This window comes from Caretta caretta, chromosome 1 (genome assembly GCF_965140235.1).
Source record: "Caretta caretta isolate rCarCar2 chromosome 1, rCarCar1.hap1, whole genome shotgun sequence".
Classification (NCBI taxonomy): domain Eukaryota; kingdom Metazoa; phylum Chordata; order Testudines; family Cheloniidae; genus Caretta; species Caretta caretta.
This window is the reverse complement of record NC_134206.1, coordinates 12236020-12256037: the sequence shown is the minus strand read 5'-3', so window position 1 is coordinate 12256037 and position 20018 is coordinate 12236020. Positions and strand designations below refer to the sequence as shown.

Below are 20018 nucleotides of genomic sequence, written 5' to 3'. Positions count from 1 at the left end.
GAGACAGTACTGTTCTAAACAGAGTAAACATGCATATATTTATGAGTTATACATATTCTATTTAAAATGACATGTTAAACCCTGCTGAGTTACAGGCTGGCAGTTCTAGTCATGATGCAATTTATATTCAGCCCCCCAGCCACATATTAACTTTTGGGGGTGCCCCTTTTCCAAAACCCCATCTAACAGCAGACTCTTTAAAACCTTCCCCCAGCCATGCACTTTTCCTCCTTTACTCCCCACATTCTGCATCACATTGACCATTCAAATCAAGAATGACTGAACATGGCCTCTTTCAAAACTTGTGAAAAACCTCAAGAGGCAAACACTCATTTCCCTACATTGCCTCCACAGCACAGCCTAGAAGCAAGGGACCAAGCCTGAGTCAAACACTGATCTTCTGCCTGGTAGCAGGATGGTTTATTTCTAGACCTCCAGGCCACTTCAGAACTCTGAAGCATGCTCACATTATGACAGATTACAAAAATAATACCAAGAATAGCAGATTCTTTCCAAGCGACTACAGAAAATCATGCAAAATCTTACTCACTGTTCGATCCTCCAGGTACATGGTTTTCGATAAAAAGTCAATGCCAATTGTTGCCTGTAAAAAAATGTCAGATTTCAATTAAAAAAAGAAACAGGTGTTATGTTTCTCTCAAGGGTATTCAATAATTGTCATGCCAGACTAGAACTGGTACAAGCTGATCGGGGGGCCATACTTATGGGATAGCGCTTTCCTTCAGTGGGATTTGAAAGCAAGATACAGGTTAGGCTTTTTCCACTTTAAGCCTCAAGACTCTTAAGTACATACCTAAATAAGGTGAAAGATATTGGCAAAATTAGTGCCTATTAGTAGCATAAGATTACAGCATAAAAAGGGCACGTTTTTAATTAAGTTAACCAGTTTGTACACAACTTTGGTCATTGATTCCACAGACAAGTATACAGCAGCAGGGTTTTCTTTGTGCCTTTAGACATTACTGGAGCATAGCAACAGAAATCCTGACACCATCTTAACCAAAATGTGGGGGAAAGGGAGGAACAGTGTTAAAAACAGCCCTTGTAGCACTGATCCCAAGTCTTCATTCTCTTGGTGATGCTGTATTGAATATTTACTGCAGAATTGGGAAACTCAGTACTGCAGCTTTGTGTATTGCAGGTGTATGACTGACCTGGGACTGGGGCTACTAACACTACCATGGCTTTAACAGAGTGACCCTTGATATTGCAGTGCCATTAAATGGTATCAATGAAGCCAGGAAGACAAGCTGAGTCCCAGCAACCTGGTATCAACTGAAACAAAACCATTAAGGGTCTAGTCTTCCTCAAGTTACGGTAAGAAAGCTTGATCCTAAAAGTCAAGGGAACCCTTATCCCAAAAATGCTTCTGCACCACAAGATCCTTTTTATTGTAGGCATTCTACCATCTCTCTGCCACGCTTCCCAATAGGTTGGGGGACAATCTAGTGGGTGGTATTCATGCAACCAGCCAGCTGCAAAAGGAAACTGACTAGCATTGCATGATCCAACTCAGTTTCCCTCTGCTGCTAGCTGTAGTGTTTGATGCACAAGACTTTTCCTGACTAGAGAAAGCCAGTGTCTTGGGAGGAAGCCAGAGGAAGGTATATGAAAGTGACTAGGTTGATTTCCCAAATGCTGATGACCCAAAAGCATTTCCATCTTCAAGAACTGGGAAGGATCCCAAAGTTTAGAGGTGAACAGATGAAATATACCAGCGGTTCTCAAACTGTGGGTTGGGACCCCAAAGTGGATCATGACGCCATTTTAATGGGGTTGCCAGGGCTGGTGTTAAACCGCCTGGGGCCCAGGGCCAAAGCCCGAGCCCCACCGCCTGGGGCCCAGATTTCAGCTATAGCCAGGGGCAGTGGGGCTCAGGTTACAGGCCCCACGCCCAAGGATGAAACCCTTGGGCTTCAGCTTTGGCCCCGCAGTCCGGGGTGGTGGGGCTTGGGTGGGCTCATGCTTCAGTCCCCTCTCCTGGGGGTCATGTGTTATTTTTGTTGTCAGAAGAGGGTCGCAGTGCAATGAAGTTTGAGAATCCCTGACATATACATATTGGGGGACTCAGTCGACTGGTACATTGAAACATTTCCCTTCCACTGCTAAACAAGCTACAAGGTTTTGATAAAGCTACATTAAAGTTTGCCTCAAGAAAGTTTCCATTCTCCCTGATATCTTATGGATTTCCTTGTTCAATTAAACAATATTTAATAGATAAAAGCCTTAAGATCTTGCACCACACACAACCCTGGGTCACACCAAAAATTCCAACTGTCCAGTTGGAACCACAGTAAAGACACCATCCTGGTGACTAGCAGAGTTTTTACAACGGCTTTAGTAAAAAGGAGGCTGAGCTCAAACAGAAGACTGTCCCAGCTGCTTTGTGCAAGAGCTTCCTGTACAACAGCAGCTCAAGTGAGTCTGATTTGCAATTACGCATGATAGTTTCCATCTTCATTAAAGCAGGTCAGAAGCAACACAACTCTCTCTGCATCCCAGATTGAGTGATCTCCCATTAGCCTGGCACTGTATCTGCAGTATCTCCTACTCGACGGATAAGAAATAACATTACGCTGTGTAGATCTTCATAAGTATGAAAATTTGATATTGACACACTGAGCAGAGTCAGAGGAGCCAAATTTGGACAGCCGCACAGTTCTAGCCATATAATAATAATAATAAAAATAAGTGAAGTGAGAGCAGAGGGCAAGGCAAGAAAACAGGCAGTCTAGGGATAGGTCTACATTTGTGGCAGCGTGTAGCATACCGACACCCAGCTAGCATGGGTATAAACAGCAGGGGAGATGGTGAGGCACTGCATAGGTGAGTAAAGACACGCCTGAATCCTGCGGGTACGTACCCTATCTGCCAAAACAGTGCCTCCCACGTCCACACTGCTGTTTTTAGCAGTGTAGTATTCCGCTTCCTCCTCTGCCCATCGCAGGGAAAGATTCTGGCAGCAGGGAAAGGGTCTGGCGGGGCAGCTGCCGGAGCCTTTCCCTTCTGCCTCCCCTTGACAGAGTTTTTCACTGCCATGGGTAGCTACATGCGAGTAGCCACAGCGAGTCTGGATGCAATCTGTCTTTCTCTGTGGCATGTAGTTACACGTACCCTACTCGCCGCCGCAAGTGCAGACAAGGCCTAGGAGTCTAAACTTTTAAATACAATAAAACTTAAATCAAAGAAAGGACACAGGAGCTGGGCATCTGTTCAAGTTCCTGACAGGAGGAAGACAGGAATTGCAAGCTGGCTCTGGTTCTGTCCCCAGCTGCACAGAGATGGGAAAACCTGAAGTGCGGATTAGCGGACTTGAAGTAAGAAGGATGCTATAAGCCTATTAAAGTTTACTGTCAGATACAAGAATAAGTGGGCATGAAATTAAGCTAAAGTAGAGTAAGAATTAGGGAAGTTTGGGTACCATTTCTTCACACATACAGTTGTTAATATGTGGAACCAACAGAAGCAAGCAGTTACAGGTTCTGTAGGCAAGAGATACATTGTGAGGCACAAATGCAAATTTAAAGGAGGCAGGTGGACCTAAATGGAACAAAGTGCTCCATCCACTGCAAGTATCTGTCTAGATCTTTATATGGCCCCCTCACCATAGTATCCAAGTATTTATCCTCAACACCCCTGTAAGATGGGGATAACAACATTGCCCTATTTTATAGATTGGGAATGGACAGAAGACAAGTGACTTGCCCAAGGTAAGAGAGGGAGTTTGTGGCAGAGCAGGAATTGAGCCTGGATCTCCTGAGTCCCAAGCAAGTACCTTTACCACAAGACCATCCTCCCTCCATTTTTACAGCTTACAGAATCATAGATTTTAAAGCCAGAAGGGGTCATTACAATCCTCTAGTCTGCTCTCTTGCATAACGGAGACAAGGGGGTGAACTAATGTCTTTTATTAGGCCAACTTCTACTGGTGAGAGAGACAAGCTTTCAAGCTACACAGAGGACTTCTTCATGTCTGGGAAATGTATTCAGAGTGTCACAGCTAAATACAAATTGGTACAGATTACTTAGTGAAAGTATCAGAGGAACAGCCGTGTTAGTCTGTATTCGCAAAAAGAAAAGGAGTACTTGTGGCACCTTAGAGACTAACCAATTTATTTGAGCATGAGCTTTCGTGAGCTACAGCTCACTTCATCAGATGTTTACCGTGGAAACTGCAGCAGACTTTATATACACACAGAGAATATGCAACAATACCTCCCCCCACCCCACTGTCCTGCTGGTAATAGCTTATCTAAAATGATCCCACCTGTTGATCATTTTAGATAAGCTATTACCAGCAGGACAGTGGGGTGGGAGGAGGTATTGTTTCATATTCTCTGTGTGTATATAAAGTCTGCTGCAGTTTCCACGGTAAACATCTGATGAAGTGAGCTGTAGCTCACGAAAGCTCATGCTCAAATAAATTGGTTAGTCTCTAAGGTGCCACAAGTACTCCTTTTCTTTTTAGTGAAAGTAGTTAACACACTCTAAGAGACCATTCAAAGTACAATAGCCCGTTAACACCTCTACAGTCATAGGATAAAAAAGGGGGGTTAGTGGGTTATAGATTGTTGTAATCAGCCATAAATCCAGTGTCTTTATTGAGACCATGATTTTTAGTGACTAGCAAATTTCTGAATTTAAACTCCCAGCTTGTCCTTTGGAGATGTTGCGCAGGTTTCCTTTGAGGATGAGGACTGAGAAGTCAGCTATGGAGTGATCATTTTGTGACAAGTGTTGCCCATGGGGGTATGGCATGTTTGCCTTTTATCATTTTTCTGTATGAGCTTGTGCATAATAGTCAGAGAACTTTCACTCAGTAATTGTTGCATCAAGCCCATATCTTGTGGTTGAGCTACCGCATGTGTTTTTAGAAAGGCCATATACAGAGAGAGCATGAAAACAGAAGAGCAAGTGGTCAGTAAGTTGCTACTCAGCTGTTTAAAAGTGTGGCAGGTAATTTGGGGCCTCTGTCCTTGCTGGCCTTTCCTTGCTCTCCAGCACTGCATAATATCTACAATGCAGCCTCTCCCAACCCCACCTGCAGGCAAAGGGTTCCATTCCTGTTATGAACATACTTTGCCAAACGTCACATTTTATTTCTCATGTGTCCCGCACCCCCTCCCCCCAAAACACACAGCAGGGAACCCTCTGCTGATTTGTATGTCTGCACAACTGCTGCTTTCCTGAAAGCAGCTTATTAATAACCGATGAGCAACAGCAGCACGCCTCTTACTTGGCAACTTGGGAATAAAAAACCCACACAAAGCAAGGAATATTTTATCAAACACAAGCTTCCTATTTATAACTGAACCCGACAAATATGGCTCTAGTGATTGGTTGTGGAAGCTTTCAGAAATAAAGAGTGCACCCAAATTTGTCAAAAGGCACCAGAAGATAAGATCATCTGTCAACTTACCTATAGCTAAAATTAGCCAAACACAGTTCAAGGTACGGTACTGGACTTTTGACAGGGCTCAGCTATTCAGAACTTGGTACTGGGCTGCAGGGAATCTGGGTTCTGGCTCTGCCATTGACTTGCTGTGCGATCCTGGTCAAGTCACTTAACCTGGTGGAACTTTATCCCCCCTTCCTGTTATGTAAACTCTGGAATAATATTTCCCAGCCTCTGAGTCATGATCATGTTTGTAAAACTAAACATCCTCAGGTGAATGGTGCCATACAAGTACAAAGCTAGGCACACATCAGTGACAGGTAAATTGAAGCTGATTATTTGATAAGCCCCCAAGATTTCTCTAACTAAGTCCCACTCATTCATTTTGCAATCAGTTTATTACATCAGACATCTTCCCATGGAGACAGCTGCATTAACATAAAGTTTGAGGGTCAAAGCTCTCCAAGTAAAACTAGGACACAGAGTCCACAGAGAAAAAAATAGAACTGAAAGAAAAAAGTACTGTTGGAAAGAGAGATGATTAAATAAAAGCACTGCTTTAACATGTCCATGTAATTACTGTGGGCAGAATCTGCAAGGATGTTTGCTCCCAGGAGAGGCTAATGTGTACTGTAGTCACCCTAGACCACAGAAGCTTTGCTAACACTGCTGATTTAATGGGAACTTGCATTTAGTTCTGTCCGACTTGCCTAGCAGCAGTGATGGGGAACTATGGAGAAACAGGAAAGAAACCATTAATAAGGAGGAAAGGCTATGACAGAATCTCCCAAAAATGCTTTTACAAGTTTAAGTGGAGAACAACTACAGTACTGGGTTTTTAAAAAATATAAATATAGAGGACTGGTCTTCAGGACAGGGACTGTCTGTTTGGAAAGTGCTTAGCATGTGATGGGTGAGATGGGACTGTAAATAAGTAACATAATGCAGATTTGTTTCAAGAAGGGGCTCTGTAACAGTGGCATTTGGTTTCATGATTGATGGCTGCCAGAGCAAACATGCTCCACTTATGAAAAAAACAACGTTTTTTGTAGCTGCCTTGCAAGATCAAGCTAGAATGTGAGAACTGGGTTCTTCCTGGCTCATGAGTCAACCAGAACATGGTTTGCTTATGTAGTCAGAATAGAATCCAGCTAACACACAGCTGTGTTGGCTCTACAGAGCTGAACAGAGTAAATAGCAGCAACTACTATTACAGCCTCCTGTTGCCAGCAGTCAGAAACCATGCTGCCAGTTCAAACCCGAGGTGGGACATGAGAGAACTATGCCTGGACCTGCCCTTAATAGTTTTATACAGTGGTGCAGTAGCCATGTTGGTCCCAGAATATTAGAGAGACAAGTTGGGGGAGGTAATAAAACTTCTGTTGGAGAGAGAGAGAGAAACAAGCTTTTGAGCTACACAGAGCTCTGCTTAGATAGCAGGAGCGAGACACACATTTTTTAAACAACGAACTACTCATTTCTCCCCTCTATGCTCCACAGACCCTCGAGTCCCACGGTGTGCCCAAGCCAGGAGTCCATTGTGGAACAGCTTTCTTCCCAGTCTTGCACCAGCAAACATGGTTCCAAGTTTCTGGTGGTAACTCCACTCACATCAGTACGTTCCAGAGTCACTCCTGCTGTATTTCCATCACCATCACTAGAGTTACGTTAGGGGTGAATAAGGTCCATGAAGTTTTGGCAACAAGCAAGGAAGGGAATGGCAGAGCTATCCCAATAGTTGAGAACAGCCACTTCTCAAGGAGACTGGCTTTCCGCTTCAAAGCGGAGGGATCACCTGCCCATTGGTCAGCTACAATGCAAATTCCAATGTTATATGAAGAAGTCAATGGTGGGGTGGGGTGTATTTTTATAAGTTTAAAGCTTTAAAACCAAATAAATATATTTAGGATACTGGCTGATCAGCAAACCCTCACTCACTAGAGTCAAGTAGAGGCCTCATGTGAAAAACAGTTTGACAAGATTGGGGCCCATAAAATGCTGAGATTGATTCTATTACCTGATAGGTGTTGTCAAAGCTGTCATACATGAACCTGGTGATCAAGGAGGTCTTCCCCACTAGAAAACAGAAAAACAGGTTCAAGGAACAGTTTTTAGTGTGAAATTAGAACAAGTGACCAAACACTGCATTCCAGTTTTAACTGGTGTTCCATCAATCAATACTGTGCAATTAAACTGGCCAAGGGTAAAAAGGAACTCAGTTGATGTAATTGTTGCAAGAGTCACTACCTTTTTTCTGAAAGCCATTCAGATATTTAAGAAATTAAAGTTAAATGCACACAAAAAAAGCAAACAACAGATCCAACTACAACATTAATTTCAAATTATTGTGTTTGATTTTAAAATTTAGCCAATTGTGCCCATTCTCAAAAGTGTCTTAGGCCCAGATCCACAAAGGTATTTCGGTTCCTAGCTAGATTTCAATGGGAGTTAGGAGCCTAAACATCTTTGTGTATCTGGGCCTCACTTTTGAAAATTTTACCTCTGATCTCCATTAACTCACACTACACATGCACCTGACATAACTAGTAGTCACTACCACAAGACAGGATGGAAATGCACTAAAGTTGGCAGGCCCCCTGCCCACAGAAAGCCTGGACAGAATCTACTTTATACTCCTCACCACCACATCAGCTTCGATCCACCCTTGCAGACAACACATGTATTACCCCTTGCAGCATATGCAGGTATGTGCAGTGTTAAATAGCTCCCACATTCCATCTGATGGTGGCTGCATTTCAGGATTGGTAGGAGAGGTAGATCACCTAATATCTTAGATCCTGTATCATGCCATTGTTAATGGATCTCCATCACTATGTTTATTAGTACTGTGTGCTTCGTTAGCATTTATCAGAGATTTCAAAGCACTCTGTCAAAAGCTTATGTCTCCCTGAGGCAGGTAAGAAGTAACATACCCAATGTAAATCAGGCACACTAAGGCAGCTAGCTTCTGAGTGACATGTCAGTGGCTAAGCTGGGATGAGGACACAAGTGACCTGACTCAAACTCCTTTTCTACCTAGTCCACCACTTGCTCTTATTTCTGAGCCAGTTTAGACTAAAGGAGTCAGTAAGAAAATAGAAGAGGAGGAGTGTGAGGCTGGTGAAACCAAATCCCTTCTTGTGCCTCATCACAGTCTGGCATTTTAAAATCCTTGCACTGTACTTCTAGTGCTAAGCAACTGCCATGCACTATGCTTCTCTGTTGTACTCCACACCGCCATAGGGCCTTCCATAAGAACCAGTGCAGTGATTTCCATACAGGCTAGTTCAGGTGGTGCAGAACAGACAAAAAGGGAGAGCTGCATTACCTCCACGCTACCCACCCACACAACGCAGCTGAAGATGTGGCAGCTCAACTTGCACAGGGCTGTAGACTTCAGCAATAGCCAGAGCTTCTCTGTTCCGGCGGCACTGAGAACCACCAGATGCCCCCCACAAGCAGTAGCATGTAGCCTTCCAGAAAGTGGGGGTGGGGACTGGGGAGACCATGAAAAAGGACCATGAATCACTTGTCTTTTTGACAACATTGGCCCAAACTTCTACAAACAAGGGCTCTCTAAGGCCACCCCAACAGAGCATTTGATTCTATTTCCAGCGTCCATGAATTTCACCATTGCTTCCTTTTGAATCCAGCTCTGCTATAAGAAATGAAATCTGCAGCTTCCAACAAGGAGCCTTTGAGACAGAGCCCTTGAGTCCAGATGCGACTTTCTCCATGAATTCATAAATGCTTCCACCCTGTAAGCATAATCAAATTTCACAAGAAGTTCGAAGGCTGCCTTTGTAAAGATGTAACAAATATTCCCTTCAATGTATAGCTTTAGGCAGCAAGCATCTGAGATAGAGCAGAGGTAGTCCCACATTTATTCAGATTTGTCCTGGGAACCCTACGCAACAGAATACAAGTATGTCGAACAGGGAGATGTGGTGCAGAGTGAACACAAAGCAGTGGTCAGTCACAGATCTAGACACTGCAAGTCTCAGATTAACTTTGCCGCATGATTCACTCCAGCATCTATGCTGATGTAGACCCTGGTGCAGTGCCACTAGTTGAAGGTGTATCAGAAGGATGCAACAAAACAGAACAGCACCTTCCCTCCATAAGGGTGCTTGCATAGCTCAAAGAATGGGAGCAGTGGATCTGGCCAAGAAACTCTGGAGAAGAGCTGACTTAACAAATCCTCACTGCACCTCTATGAGTAATTTACAGAGTCCCCAATGGAAATTCTGAGAGTGGGCAGGTAACTACCACTGAGCTGGTTCTCTCGGGAGTCCTGAGGTACAGTGAGGTCAATCTGTATCTCCCTGCACCACCAAGAGCAAATCCATCTTACTATGACAGAGCACTGAAAGGATCGACAACAGGACTACCAATCATCATGCCCAGTGAAGCATACACTGCAGGTACTTCAAAACATGCCAGCAGGCTGCCAGCACGAGCTTCTAGAACTCCTCTCCTGTACTTCTGGATCTCTTGGAAGCAATCTCTGCTGAAAATACAGATCCACCAGACAGGAAGGTTCTCTTTCTTATCACTTGCCATATCTCCCTACACCCCAACACCCTCATTTAAACTACCTTTCCAGAATCAAACAGCAGGTGCGGGGGAGAGAAAAGGTGATTGCTGTTGGGTTTAATTTGAATTGAAACTATTTCAACCTACGTACTGGTAATTTGGATGCACTTCAGTTCAAAGACTCTTCTTTTTCTTTAAGGGAAAAAAGGTTCTCCTTACAAAATGAATCAATAGTTACCGAATCAGGTTAGGCTTGATACCGACTGTTTACAGTTTTAATTCCACGACTATGAAAATATCACATTTCTAAGTGCAAACTTGCTTTAAGAGTCTAGGTAGAAGTGAGAGCTAAGTGATTGGAACCAACAGTATCCGCACTTTCTCTTAAATTATAGAGCCAGTGGGATCGGTGAGCCTCAGATTTTGAAATTCATGGGTTTGGATTTATATAAACAGGCACCCACCCTGAAGCTGTATAGGCTTAACACTCATTTCAAAGAGCCAATCCTACAATATTTGGAACAGAGCCTGTATAAGGCAACTTCCCCATGCCCTCCATCACAAGCCAAAAGGCAAAGAAACAGCAAAAAACAAAAACAAAAATATTTTTCTCACCTCAGAATGGCCCCGGATGCCCCAAGCTCACAAAAGATTATAGGTGGGCCTTGAGGAATGCCCTGGAATTCAAACTGGCTATTCCACACCAAGAGCCAAAGGCCACTCATGGAAGCTGTCTTGCCAGCAGTCCCTTGCTATCAAAGGCTTTGGGTGTATCTACCCTACAGCTGCCAAGCTACGGCACTGCAGCAGAGCTACTGCAGCACAGACACTTCCTACATCGATGGAAGGGTTCTTTTCCTTTTGATGTAGTCAATCCACTTCTTAATTCTTCCGTCGACCTAGCTGCAAGTACAGTGGGCGTTAGACCAACCTAACTATGTAACACAGGGTGTGAAATTCCTCACAGCCTTGAATGATGTAGCTAGGTCAAGCTAATATTTTGGTGTAGACCAGGCCTCAGCCTACACCAGGAAAAGGAGATAGGTTTCAGTCAACATGTTTCACATCATTTAGACCACCTCATATGCTTTTACACACGACTCCACACCAAGTACTAAATAGTGATTAACAACGTTACATGTTGGTTAATTCATTTCCCCAGTATACTAAGATAGGGGAAAGGAGTTAAACAAAACCTAAAAACTCCACCCTGATCACCGCTGCGGTGCTGTCACACAGGGAGAGACGTGGTCTCAGGCAGGCCCAAGCTTTATACTGACATTTAACTAGGCATGAAAACGGGGCGGGGGGAGGGAGGGTTGGGGTTGGTTGAACTTAAATATAGTGGCTTGAGAAGGATGTGAAGACAGGCCAGATCCCACAGCTAGTGGTCTGGTCTAGTCTACACTTAAAAGTTAGGTTGACATAGGTGCTGTGTTCAGGGATGTGGAAAAATCCACACTCCTGAGCACCATAGCTGTGCCAACATAACCCCCAGTGCAGACATAGCAAGGTCAATGAAGAATGCTTCCACTGACCTAGCTCCTGTCATTCAGAAAGGTGGAGTTCCTACAGCACAGGAAACTTCTTCGGTTGCTGTAGTCCACATCTACACTATAGGGTTACAGCAGCATAGCCATGGCACCGTAACTATGCTGCTGCGGCGTCTGTAGTGTAGATATGGCCTTTTTAGCAAGTTGATTATTGTTCATTCACCTTACACAGAGGGAGGGCCATGGAGCCAGAGTTCAGTTTGCTTTTGCCCTTACGTCACAGTAATTCAAGTTCCGTTTTCACTTCTATCTCACTTTACAGTTCAGGATCAGAACCATGTCAGTCTCTACTGAACATACACTTGACTTACAGCACCTGAAACAGGGCTGATTTTAAACAACGTTCTGTTTCATGACAATATGTTTTTGGGGGAGGAGAATCAAAGCTGAATATAGACAGCAAAGCCATCAACAAAGGGAAAAGACTTCTAAAATGATCATCTCTGTCAAAATGGGGGTGGGGGGGGGAGAGGGACGGACGGACAGACAATAAAAATCCTTGCCCCACTAGATGGAGCAGTGTAATAGCTGTGCCAGACAGACTCAGGATATAAGTCTTAACTGCCTGTGGCGGCGAGCTTCCCAGTTGGACAGACACAGGTCTAGTTTACACTACAGACTTTTGTTGACAAAATAAAACCATCTCGACGAGAGGCGCAGAGCCTTTTGTGACACAGTTAGATCAACAAAGCATCGGTGTAGACACCACGCTTGGTTTTGTCGCTGTAAATAGCCTCCAGGAGGTGTCCCATAATGCCCATCCTGACCACTCTAGTCAGCAGTTCAAACTCCACTGCCCTGCATCCAGGTACACAGGCATCTATGTCTCCCACTTTAAAGGCCTGGGAATTTTTGAAATTCCACTTCATGTTTTGCTCGGCATGAAGAACTCATATTGCATTTTCCCAGGTGACCATGGCGGTTCCAAGCAGCAAACGCTCTCCCATTTGGGCCACAGCTGAGTTGTTGGATCTGCTGAGTATATGGGGAACAGGCTGTCCAGTCCCAGCTGTGCTCCAGCTGCAAGAACTTCAATTCCTACGAACAGAACACAGTGCAGTGCCAAACAAAGATAAAGGAACTGAAGCAGACATACCAGAAGGCAAGGGAGGCAAACCGTTGCTCTGGTGCTGTGCTGAAGACCTGCTGCTTCTATAAGGAGCTGGATGCTATCCTAGGCAGTGACGCCACCTCCACTGCCAAGAGCCCCATGGATACTTAGGTGGGACCGGAGGCGGAAGACAGTGGAAGCAACCCCAAGGGCAAAGTTGTGGCTAAGGATGTTGAGTTGGAGGACAATGTAGAGAACAGGGCAGGGTAGTCATTGGTGCAGTGAGTCAGGATCTCTTTTCCACTCCGGAGAAGTCTAGCCAGACCCAGCAGTTCGTCTCTGGCGTGCATGACACAGAAGAGAAGAACCCTGGTAAGTGATTTTTTTTTTTTAGTTGATGCTGCTCGGATCTCCCAGGATCACTATGGGCATTTCAACATCCCCCATTGGAATCTTCTAGTTTGGAAAGAAAATCCCTGCTTGTGGTTTTCTGTATAAGCCAGTGTTTCTGAAGATGTGTGCATAACGCACCTTCTCAGACCACCCTGCGCTGATGTCAGTGAAAAGCCCACGATGATCCACAAGCGCCTGCAATGCCATAGAGAAGTACCACTTTCTACTGGTGTACTCCATTACAAGATGGTCCGAGGACAAAATTGGAATATGTGCTCCATCTATCGCCCTTCTACAGTTAGGGAATCCCATTGCCGCAAAGCCATCCACTATTTCATGGACATGTCAAAGAGTCACAGTCTTTCATAGCAGGATGTGATTAATGGCCCTGCACACTTGCATTAACGAAGCCCCACGGGTCGACTTTCCAGCTCCAAACTGATTCACAACCAAGTGGTAGCAGTCTGGATTGGTCAGTTTCCACACGGGGATCGCCATGCGCTTCTCCACTGAGAGGGCAACTCTCATTCTGGTGTCCTTGTGCCATTGTGCTGTGGCGAGCTCCCCAAACAATTCCAGGAAGGTGGCTTTCTGCATCCGAAAGTTCTGCAGCCACTGCTCGGCATCCCAGACCTGCATAACTATGCAATCCTAGCACTGAGTACTTGTTTCCTGAGTCCAAAAGCGACAGTCCACCATGTGCAGCTGCTTTGTGAATGCCAAAAGTAATCTGGTGTTGTTTCTTTCCATGGCATACAACAGGCCAGGGAACTCTGATTCCTGTTCAGATTGGGAATTAATGATATACTGCATGACCAGCCATGATGTGTTCATAACAGTGCTGGATTCATCCTTTCAGAAAGAGATGGTGGGCGCACAGTAAACAGGGGCTGTTGAAAAATGACACGAAACGAGTTGGAAGCCCCTGGAATACTGAGACAGAAAAAAACATCATGGGACACTGAGTCCACATACCTTCCCACAATGCCTAGCTGCAGAAGGTGGCGAGTAGCACAGTGGGATAGCTACCCATAATGCACTGCTCTCACTATCAATGATAAAGCACCAAATGTGGATGTGCTCTGCCAACAGAGGGAGCGTAGGGTGAATATGCACTAGTGATGTAATTATAACACCTTTTGATCATCGGCATAACTTTTGTCAACAAAACTCGGTAGTGTGGACAAGGCCTCAGGTTTGCCGGGCTTGTACTGGCACTTTAAAAATAGCTGTGTAGATGGTGCTTTGGAGTTGCATTTCAGGCTCAAAAGCTCCCTCCCCCACTACCCTCAGACTTCAGCCCCTGAGCTCCAGCCCACCCCACAACTTCACAGAGCTGTCCACACAGCTTGTGTTAGAGCGTTATCACAAGCCCCACTAGCCTGAGTCTGGTGATCCGGGCTGGGAGGCTCGCTGCCTAGAGACCAACACACAAGGTCAACATCCAGAAATTTTGTTGGAAATATGAAGGAACCCAGAGAGAAACGCATCCAGAAGAAAGCAGAAAACGAGTCAGGCGGTGAGTCTTTGGCCATGTCTCCATCAGCAAATGGAGGAAAAATACCTTATGTTAGCGCAATCAGACTCAAAAGCCTCATTAAGAGGCAAGTTCACACATTTAAAGCAGCATTGGCAGGCTCTATTATAGTCCATGTTCTCCTCTAGGCTACAAGACAGCCAACCAACAACTTTTCAGACACCTTAGCCTGCCTCTTAACAAGGCACTGCATTCACGTTAAGATAAAAAAGGACTTCGGGGACAACACAAGCTTCCAGTGCAATGCTGTGGCAAAAAGGGCTAATGCCATCCTTGGATGTATATAGACAGGGGAGTAGTGAGTAAGAGAAGGGAGGTATATGGCACCGGTGAGATAGATAGTGGAATAACTACATATAGTAATAGATACATACACACATACACACGAGTTCTGGTGTCCACTTTTTAAAAGGGATATTGAAAAATAGGAGAGAATGCAGGAAAGAGCCACAGAAGTGATTACGGGCTGGAAAAAATGCATTATACTGAGAGACTTAAAGAGCTCAGATCGGTTAAGCTTGTCAGAAGGAGTGAGCTGTGACTTGATTACAGTCTATGACCTTGTAAACTGGAGTAATAGTAATAGGATGAAATTTAATAGTGAGAAGTGTAAGGTCATGCATTTAGGGATTAAGAACAAGAATTTTAGTTATAAGCTGGGGACGCATCAATTAGAAGTAACGGAGGAGGAGAAGGACCTTGGAGTATTGGTTGATCACAGGATGACTATGACCCGATAATGTGATATGGCCGTGAAAAAAGCTAATGCGGTCTTGGGATACATCAGGCGAGGTATTTCCAGTAGAGACAAGGAGGTTTTAGTACCGTTATACAAGGCACTGGTCAGACCTCATCTGGAATACTGTGTGCAGTTCTGGTCTCCCATGTTTAAGAAGGATGAATTCAAACTGGAACAAGTACAGAGAAGGGCTACTAGGATGATCCGAGGAATGGAAAACCTGTCTTATGAAAGGAGACTCAAAGAGCTTGGCTTGTTTGGCCTAACTAAAAGAAGGCTGAGGGGAGATGATTGCTCTCTATAAATATATCAGAGTGATAAATACCACGGAGGGAGAAGAATTATTTAAGCTCAGTACCAATGTGGACACAAGAACAAATGGATATAAACTGGTCATCAGGAAGTTTAGACTTGAAATTAGACAAAGGTTTCTAACCATCAGAGGAGTGAAGTTTTGGAATAGCCTTCCAAGGGAAGCAGTGGGGGCAAGAGACTTATCTGGCTTCAAGATTAAACTCAATAAGTTTATGGAGGAGATGGTATGATGGGATAACATGATTTTGGCAATTAATTGATCTTTAAATATTCATGATAAATAGGCCCAATGGCCTGTGATGGGATGTTAGATGGAATCTGAGTTACTACAGAGAATTCTTTCCTGGGTATCTGGCTGGTGAATCTTGCCCATATGCTCACGGTTCAGCTGATCGCCATATTTGGGGTCGGGAAGGAATTTTCCTCCAGGGCAGATTGGAAGAGGCCCTGGAGGTTTTTCACCTTCCTCTGTAGCATGGGGCACAGATCACTTGCTGGAGGATTCTCTGCTCCTTGAAGTCTTTAAACCACGGTTTGAGGACTTCAATAGCTCAGACATAGGTGAGAGGTTTATCGCAGGAGTGGGTGGGTGAGATTGTGTCCTGCATTGTGCAGGAGGTCAGACTAGATGATCAAAATGGTCCCTTCTGACCTTAATATCTATGAATCTATAACAGGGGCAGCCAAACTTACTGACCCTCCGAGCCGCATACAATAATCTTCAGAAGTTTGAGAGCTGGGTGTGCCTGCTGGGGCTCAGCTTCGCTCCATTGGAGGCGCCTGCTGGGGCTAGGGAGTTCAGCAGGCATGCCTCACAGGTCTAAGGCACCGAGAACCCCTCTCCCCGCTGAGCAGAAGCCCCTCTCCCCCCTTGCCCCGCCCCCCCCCCGGCCGCAGGGCAGAAGCCCCGATCCCCCACCCCCTACCATCTGGTGAATGGAGAATGGAGTGGGGGGCCTCCACAAGCCGCACTAACTGTAAAAGAGCTGCATGGGGCTTGTGAGCTGCGGTTTGGCCACCCCTAGTGTAGAAGTACCTTCATGGGGAGAAAGTAGCGGGTACTAAAGGGCTCTTTAATCCATCAGAAAAAGGCAGAACGAGAACCAATGCCTGGAAGTTGAAGCCAGACAAATTCTAATTAGAAATAAGGCCCAGATTTTTAACAGTGCAGGTGGTTAACCACTGGAACAAGCTACCACGGGAAGTGACATTCTCTATCCCTTTCTGTCTTCAGCTCAAGACTGGATGCCTTTTTGGAAGATCTGCTTTAGTCAGACATAAGTTATTGGGCTCAATACAGGGGTTAATGGATAATGTTCTATGGCCTGTCAGACTACATGATACATTGGTTCCTTTTGGCCTTAAATTCTATGAACTGGAGAGTGGACACACCTTTTTTGCTCGTCAAAACATACCTATAAAACTAATATCCAATTATATAGAGAGGGTCTGATCAGAAGAGTGACTAAATAAAATGGCACCTTGTTAACATATTCACTGCATGTTGCAGAGTCCAATCAGCTGACTATTTTGCTACTTTTTTACTCCTGCCAACACTGCAGTGCCTACACAACTATGGTACAGTGAGCTGGCAGTTAGGGAAAAAGTCTTTAGTTAGCAACAGCATATTTGAAAGCCAAAATAGCTACCTTAGATTTACTTTCCGATGACTCTCCAAAATAAGGAAAATCAAAGGTGAGATTCAGCAATCACATGCTGAACTGTATAATGAGGTAAGGGACGTCACAGCAGGGAGTTTTTGGAAAAGATGAAAGGCTAGCAAATAAAAATGGATAAAAAAGAAAAAGAAAAATTAAGATTTGTTCTCATACAAAGCACCAGACCCACATTTTGGGGAATGTTTGATCTGCACAAGACAGAAAAATATTAAGGAAGCTAAAGATCAGTGTCAGGAGTTTTTTCTGCCTCTGCATATTGGTCATAAGGTTAGCCCTGGTCCGGAGAATGCAACAAAAGGTAAATGCTAACCAGTTTGCCTGATACTGAAGTCAGGCTTACTGGCCTGTAATTGCCAAGATCACCTCAGGAGCCCTTTTTAAAAATAGGTGTCACATTAGCTATCCTCCAGTTGTTTGGTACTGAAGCTGATTTAAATGATAGATTACAGATGACAGTTAGTAGTCCTGCAATTTCACATTTGAGTTCCTTCAGAACTCTTGGGTGAATATCATCTGGTCCTGGTGACTTATTACTGTTTAGGTTATCATTTGTTCCAAAACCTCCTCTAGTGACACCTTAATCTGGGACAGTTCCTCAAATTTGTCACCTAGATGGCTCAAGTTTGGGAATCTTCCTCACATCCTCAACCATGAAGTTTGATGCAAAGAATTCATTTAAGTTTCTCCACAATGGCCTTATTGTCCTTGAGTGCTCCTTTAGTATCTTGATCATCAAGTGGCCCCGCTGGTTGTTCAGTAAGCTTCCTGCTTCTGATGTAATTTGCTATTACTTTTTGAGTCTTTGGCTAGCTGTTCTTCAAATTCTTTTTTGGCTTTCCTAATTATATTTTTACACTTCATTTGCCAGAGTTTAGACTGCTTTCTATTTTCCTCATTAGGATTTAACTTCCACTTTTTAAAAGATACCTTTTTGTCACTCACTGCTTCTTTTACTTTGTTTAGCCACGATGGCTCCTTTTTGGTTCTCTTACTATGTTTTTTAATTTGGGGTATACATTCAAGTTGAGCCTCTATTATGGTGTCTTTAAAAAGTTTCCATGCAGCTGGCACGGATTTTACTTTTGGTGTTGTACCTTTTAATTTGTGTTTCACTAACCTCCTCATTTTTGTGTAGTTCCCCTTTTTTAAATTAAATGCTACAGTGTTGGGCTGCTGTGGCGTTTTACCCATCACAGGGATGTTACATTTAATTATACTATGGTCACTATTACCAAGGGGACCAGCTATATTCACCACTTGGACCTGATCCTGTACTCCACTTAGGACTAAATCAAGAATTGCCTCTCCTCATTTAAGGTGTCAAGAAACTTTATCTCTGCATCCCTTCCTGATGTGACATGTACCCAGTAAATATGGGGATAGTTGAAACCCCCCATTATTATTGAGGTTTTTTTTTTAATAGCCTCTCTAATCTCCCTGAACATTTCAGTCACTACACCATCCTGGTCAGGTGGTCAGTAATATATCCCTACTGCTAGATTCTTATTACTCAGGCATGGAATTACTCTCCATAGAGATTCTGTGGTACAGTTTGGTTCATTTAAGATTTTTACTTCATTTGATTCTATGCTTTCTTTCACAAATAGTGCCATTCCGCCACCAGCAAGACTGTTCTGTCCTTCTGATATATTTTATACCCTGGTATTACTGTGTCCCATTGATTATCCTCATTCCACCAAGTTTGTGTGATGCCTATTATATCAATATCCTCATTTAATATGAGGCACTCTAGTTCACCCATCTTATTATTTAGACTTCTAGCACTGGTATATAAGCACTTTAAAAACTTGTCACCTTTTAGCTGTCTTCCATTACATGATGTAACTGAATGGGATTTTTTCTTCTTTGTTTCTCATCAAATCTTACCTGTTTTTTTTTTTAATCTTCCATCTCTCCTCATTAGGACAGAGAATCTCCATTTATAGATCCTCCCTTAAGGGATGTCCAAACCACGTGCTCCTTCGCACCTGTCTGCTTTCCCCAACCCTTAGTTTAAAGGGTGAATTTGAACCCATAGCTGTTTGTGGCTAATCAAAGGCAGTTACTGCAATCCATGCTCCTTTCTATTAAACTAAGGCAGTGCAGGGATTCAATAGGTGCCCTGGTTTGGGGCGGGGGGACGGGGTGGCAAGCTATTCTAAAGAGCTATCAAAATTCACAAGTGGGAGCTATCTGATTGTCTTTGACAAGTGATCACCCCTCTGCACTTGAGGCTTTTATAAAATCTTACTGGACAGGGGCAATGCACAACTGTTGATAAAGGGGGTGGTGCAGGACAATCCCCCCCCCCCCCCCCCCCATCTCCTCTGTTACTGGGGATAAGAGATACTGATGCCAGTCTGGTGGTATACAACATGAGCTGATGGCCGGAGTTCAGTTGCTAGTGATGATGTTGGGAGGCCTGGATCAGCATCCACTTTGCACTCCATGTCAATACCCGGCCCGAGCCAGGGAACCTAATTTAGCCAACCAGCGGACCAAATTCAGTGATGAATCCTGGTCACATGTCACCTGAGACACGGTGCGTGTACGCAAGAAGTAGTCGTGGAGTTATCTGTGTCCGACACCACCACTATGAAACCCTGCAGACAGTTTCTGCAGAAGCCAAGGATCGCATGGGAAGGGAGACTATAGAAGGTCAAGATTGAGGGATGATGGGCGGTTTTCAGAACCATTGGTCATGCTAGGACTGTCACATTTAAAACGAACAAAAGGAAGTATTTTTTCACATAATGCACAGTCAACTTGTGGAACTCCTTGCCAGAGGATGTTGTAAAG

The 20018-nt window shown here is 44.2% G+C and overlaps 1 protein-coding gene across 2 annotated transcripts in view; it reads right to left on the bottom strand.

Moving 5' to 3' along the window:
* RAB6A (RAB6A, member RAS oncogene family) overlaps nucleotides 1-20018 on the bottom strand; it is a 103968-nt gene that overhangs the window by 33857 nt on the left and 50093 nt on the right. For both annotated transcript variants that reach the window (XM_048839595.2, XM_048839605.2), the window contains exons 2-3: nucleotides 7434-7492; nucleotides 551-604 (exon numbers count right to left, since the gene is read on the bottom strand). In XM_048839595.2, the coding sequence (XP_048695552.1) occupies nucleotides 551-604; nucleotides 7434-7492 (113 nt within the window). The remainder of the gene's footprint in view (nucleotides 1-550; nucleotides 605-7433; nucleotides 7493-20018) is intronic.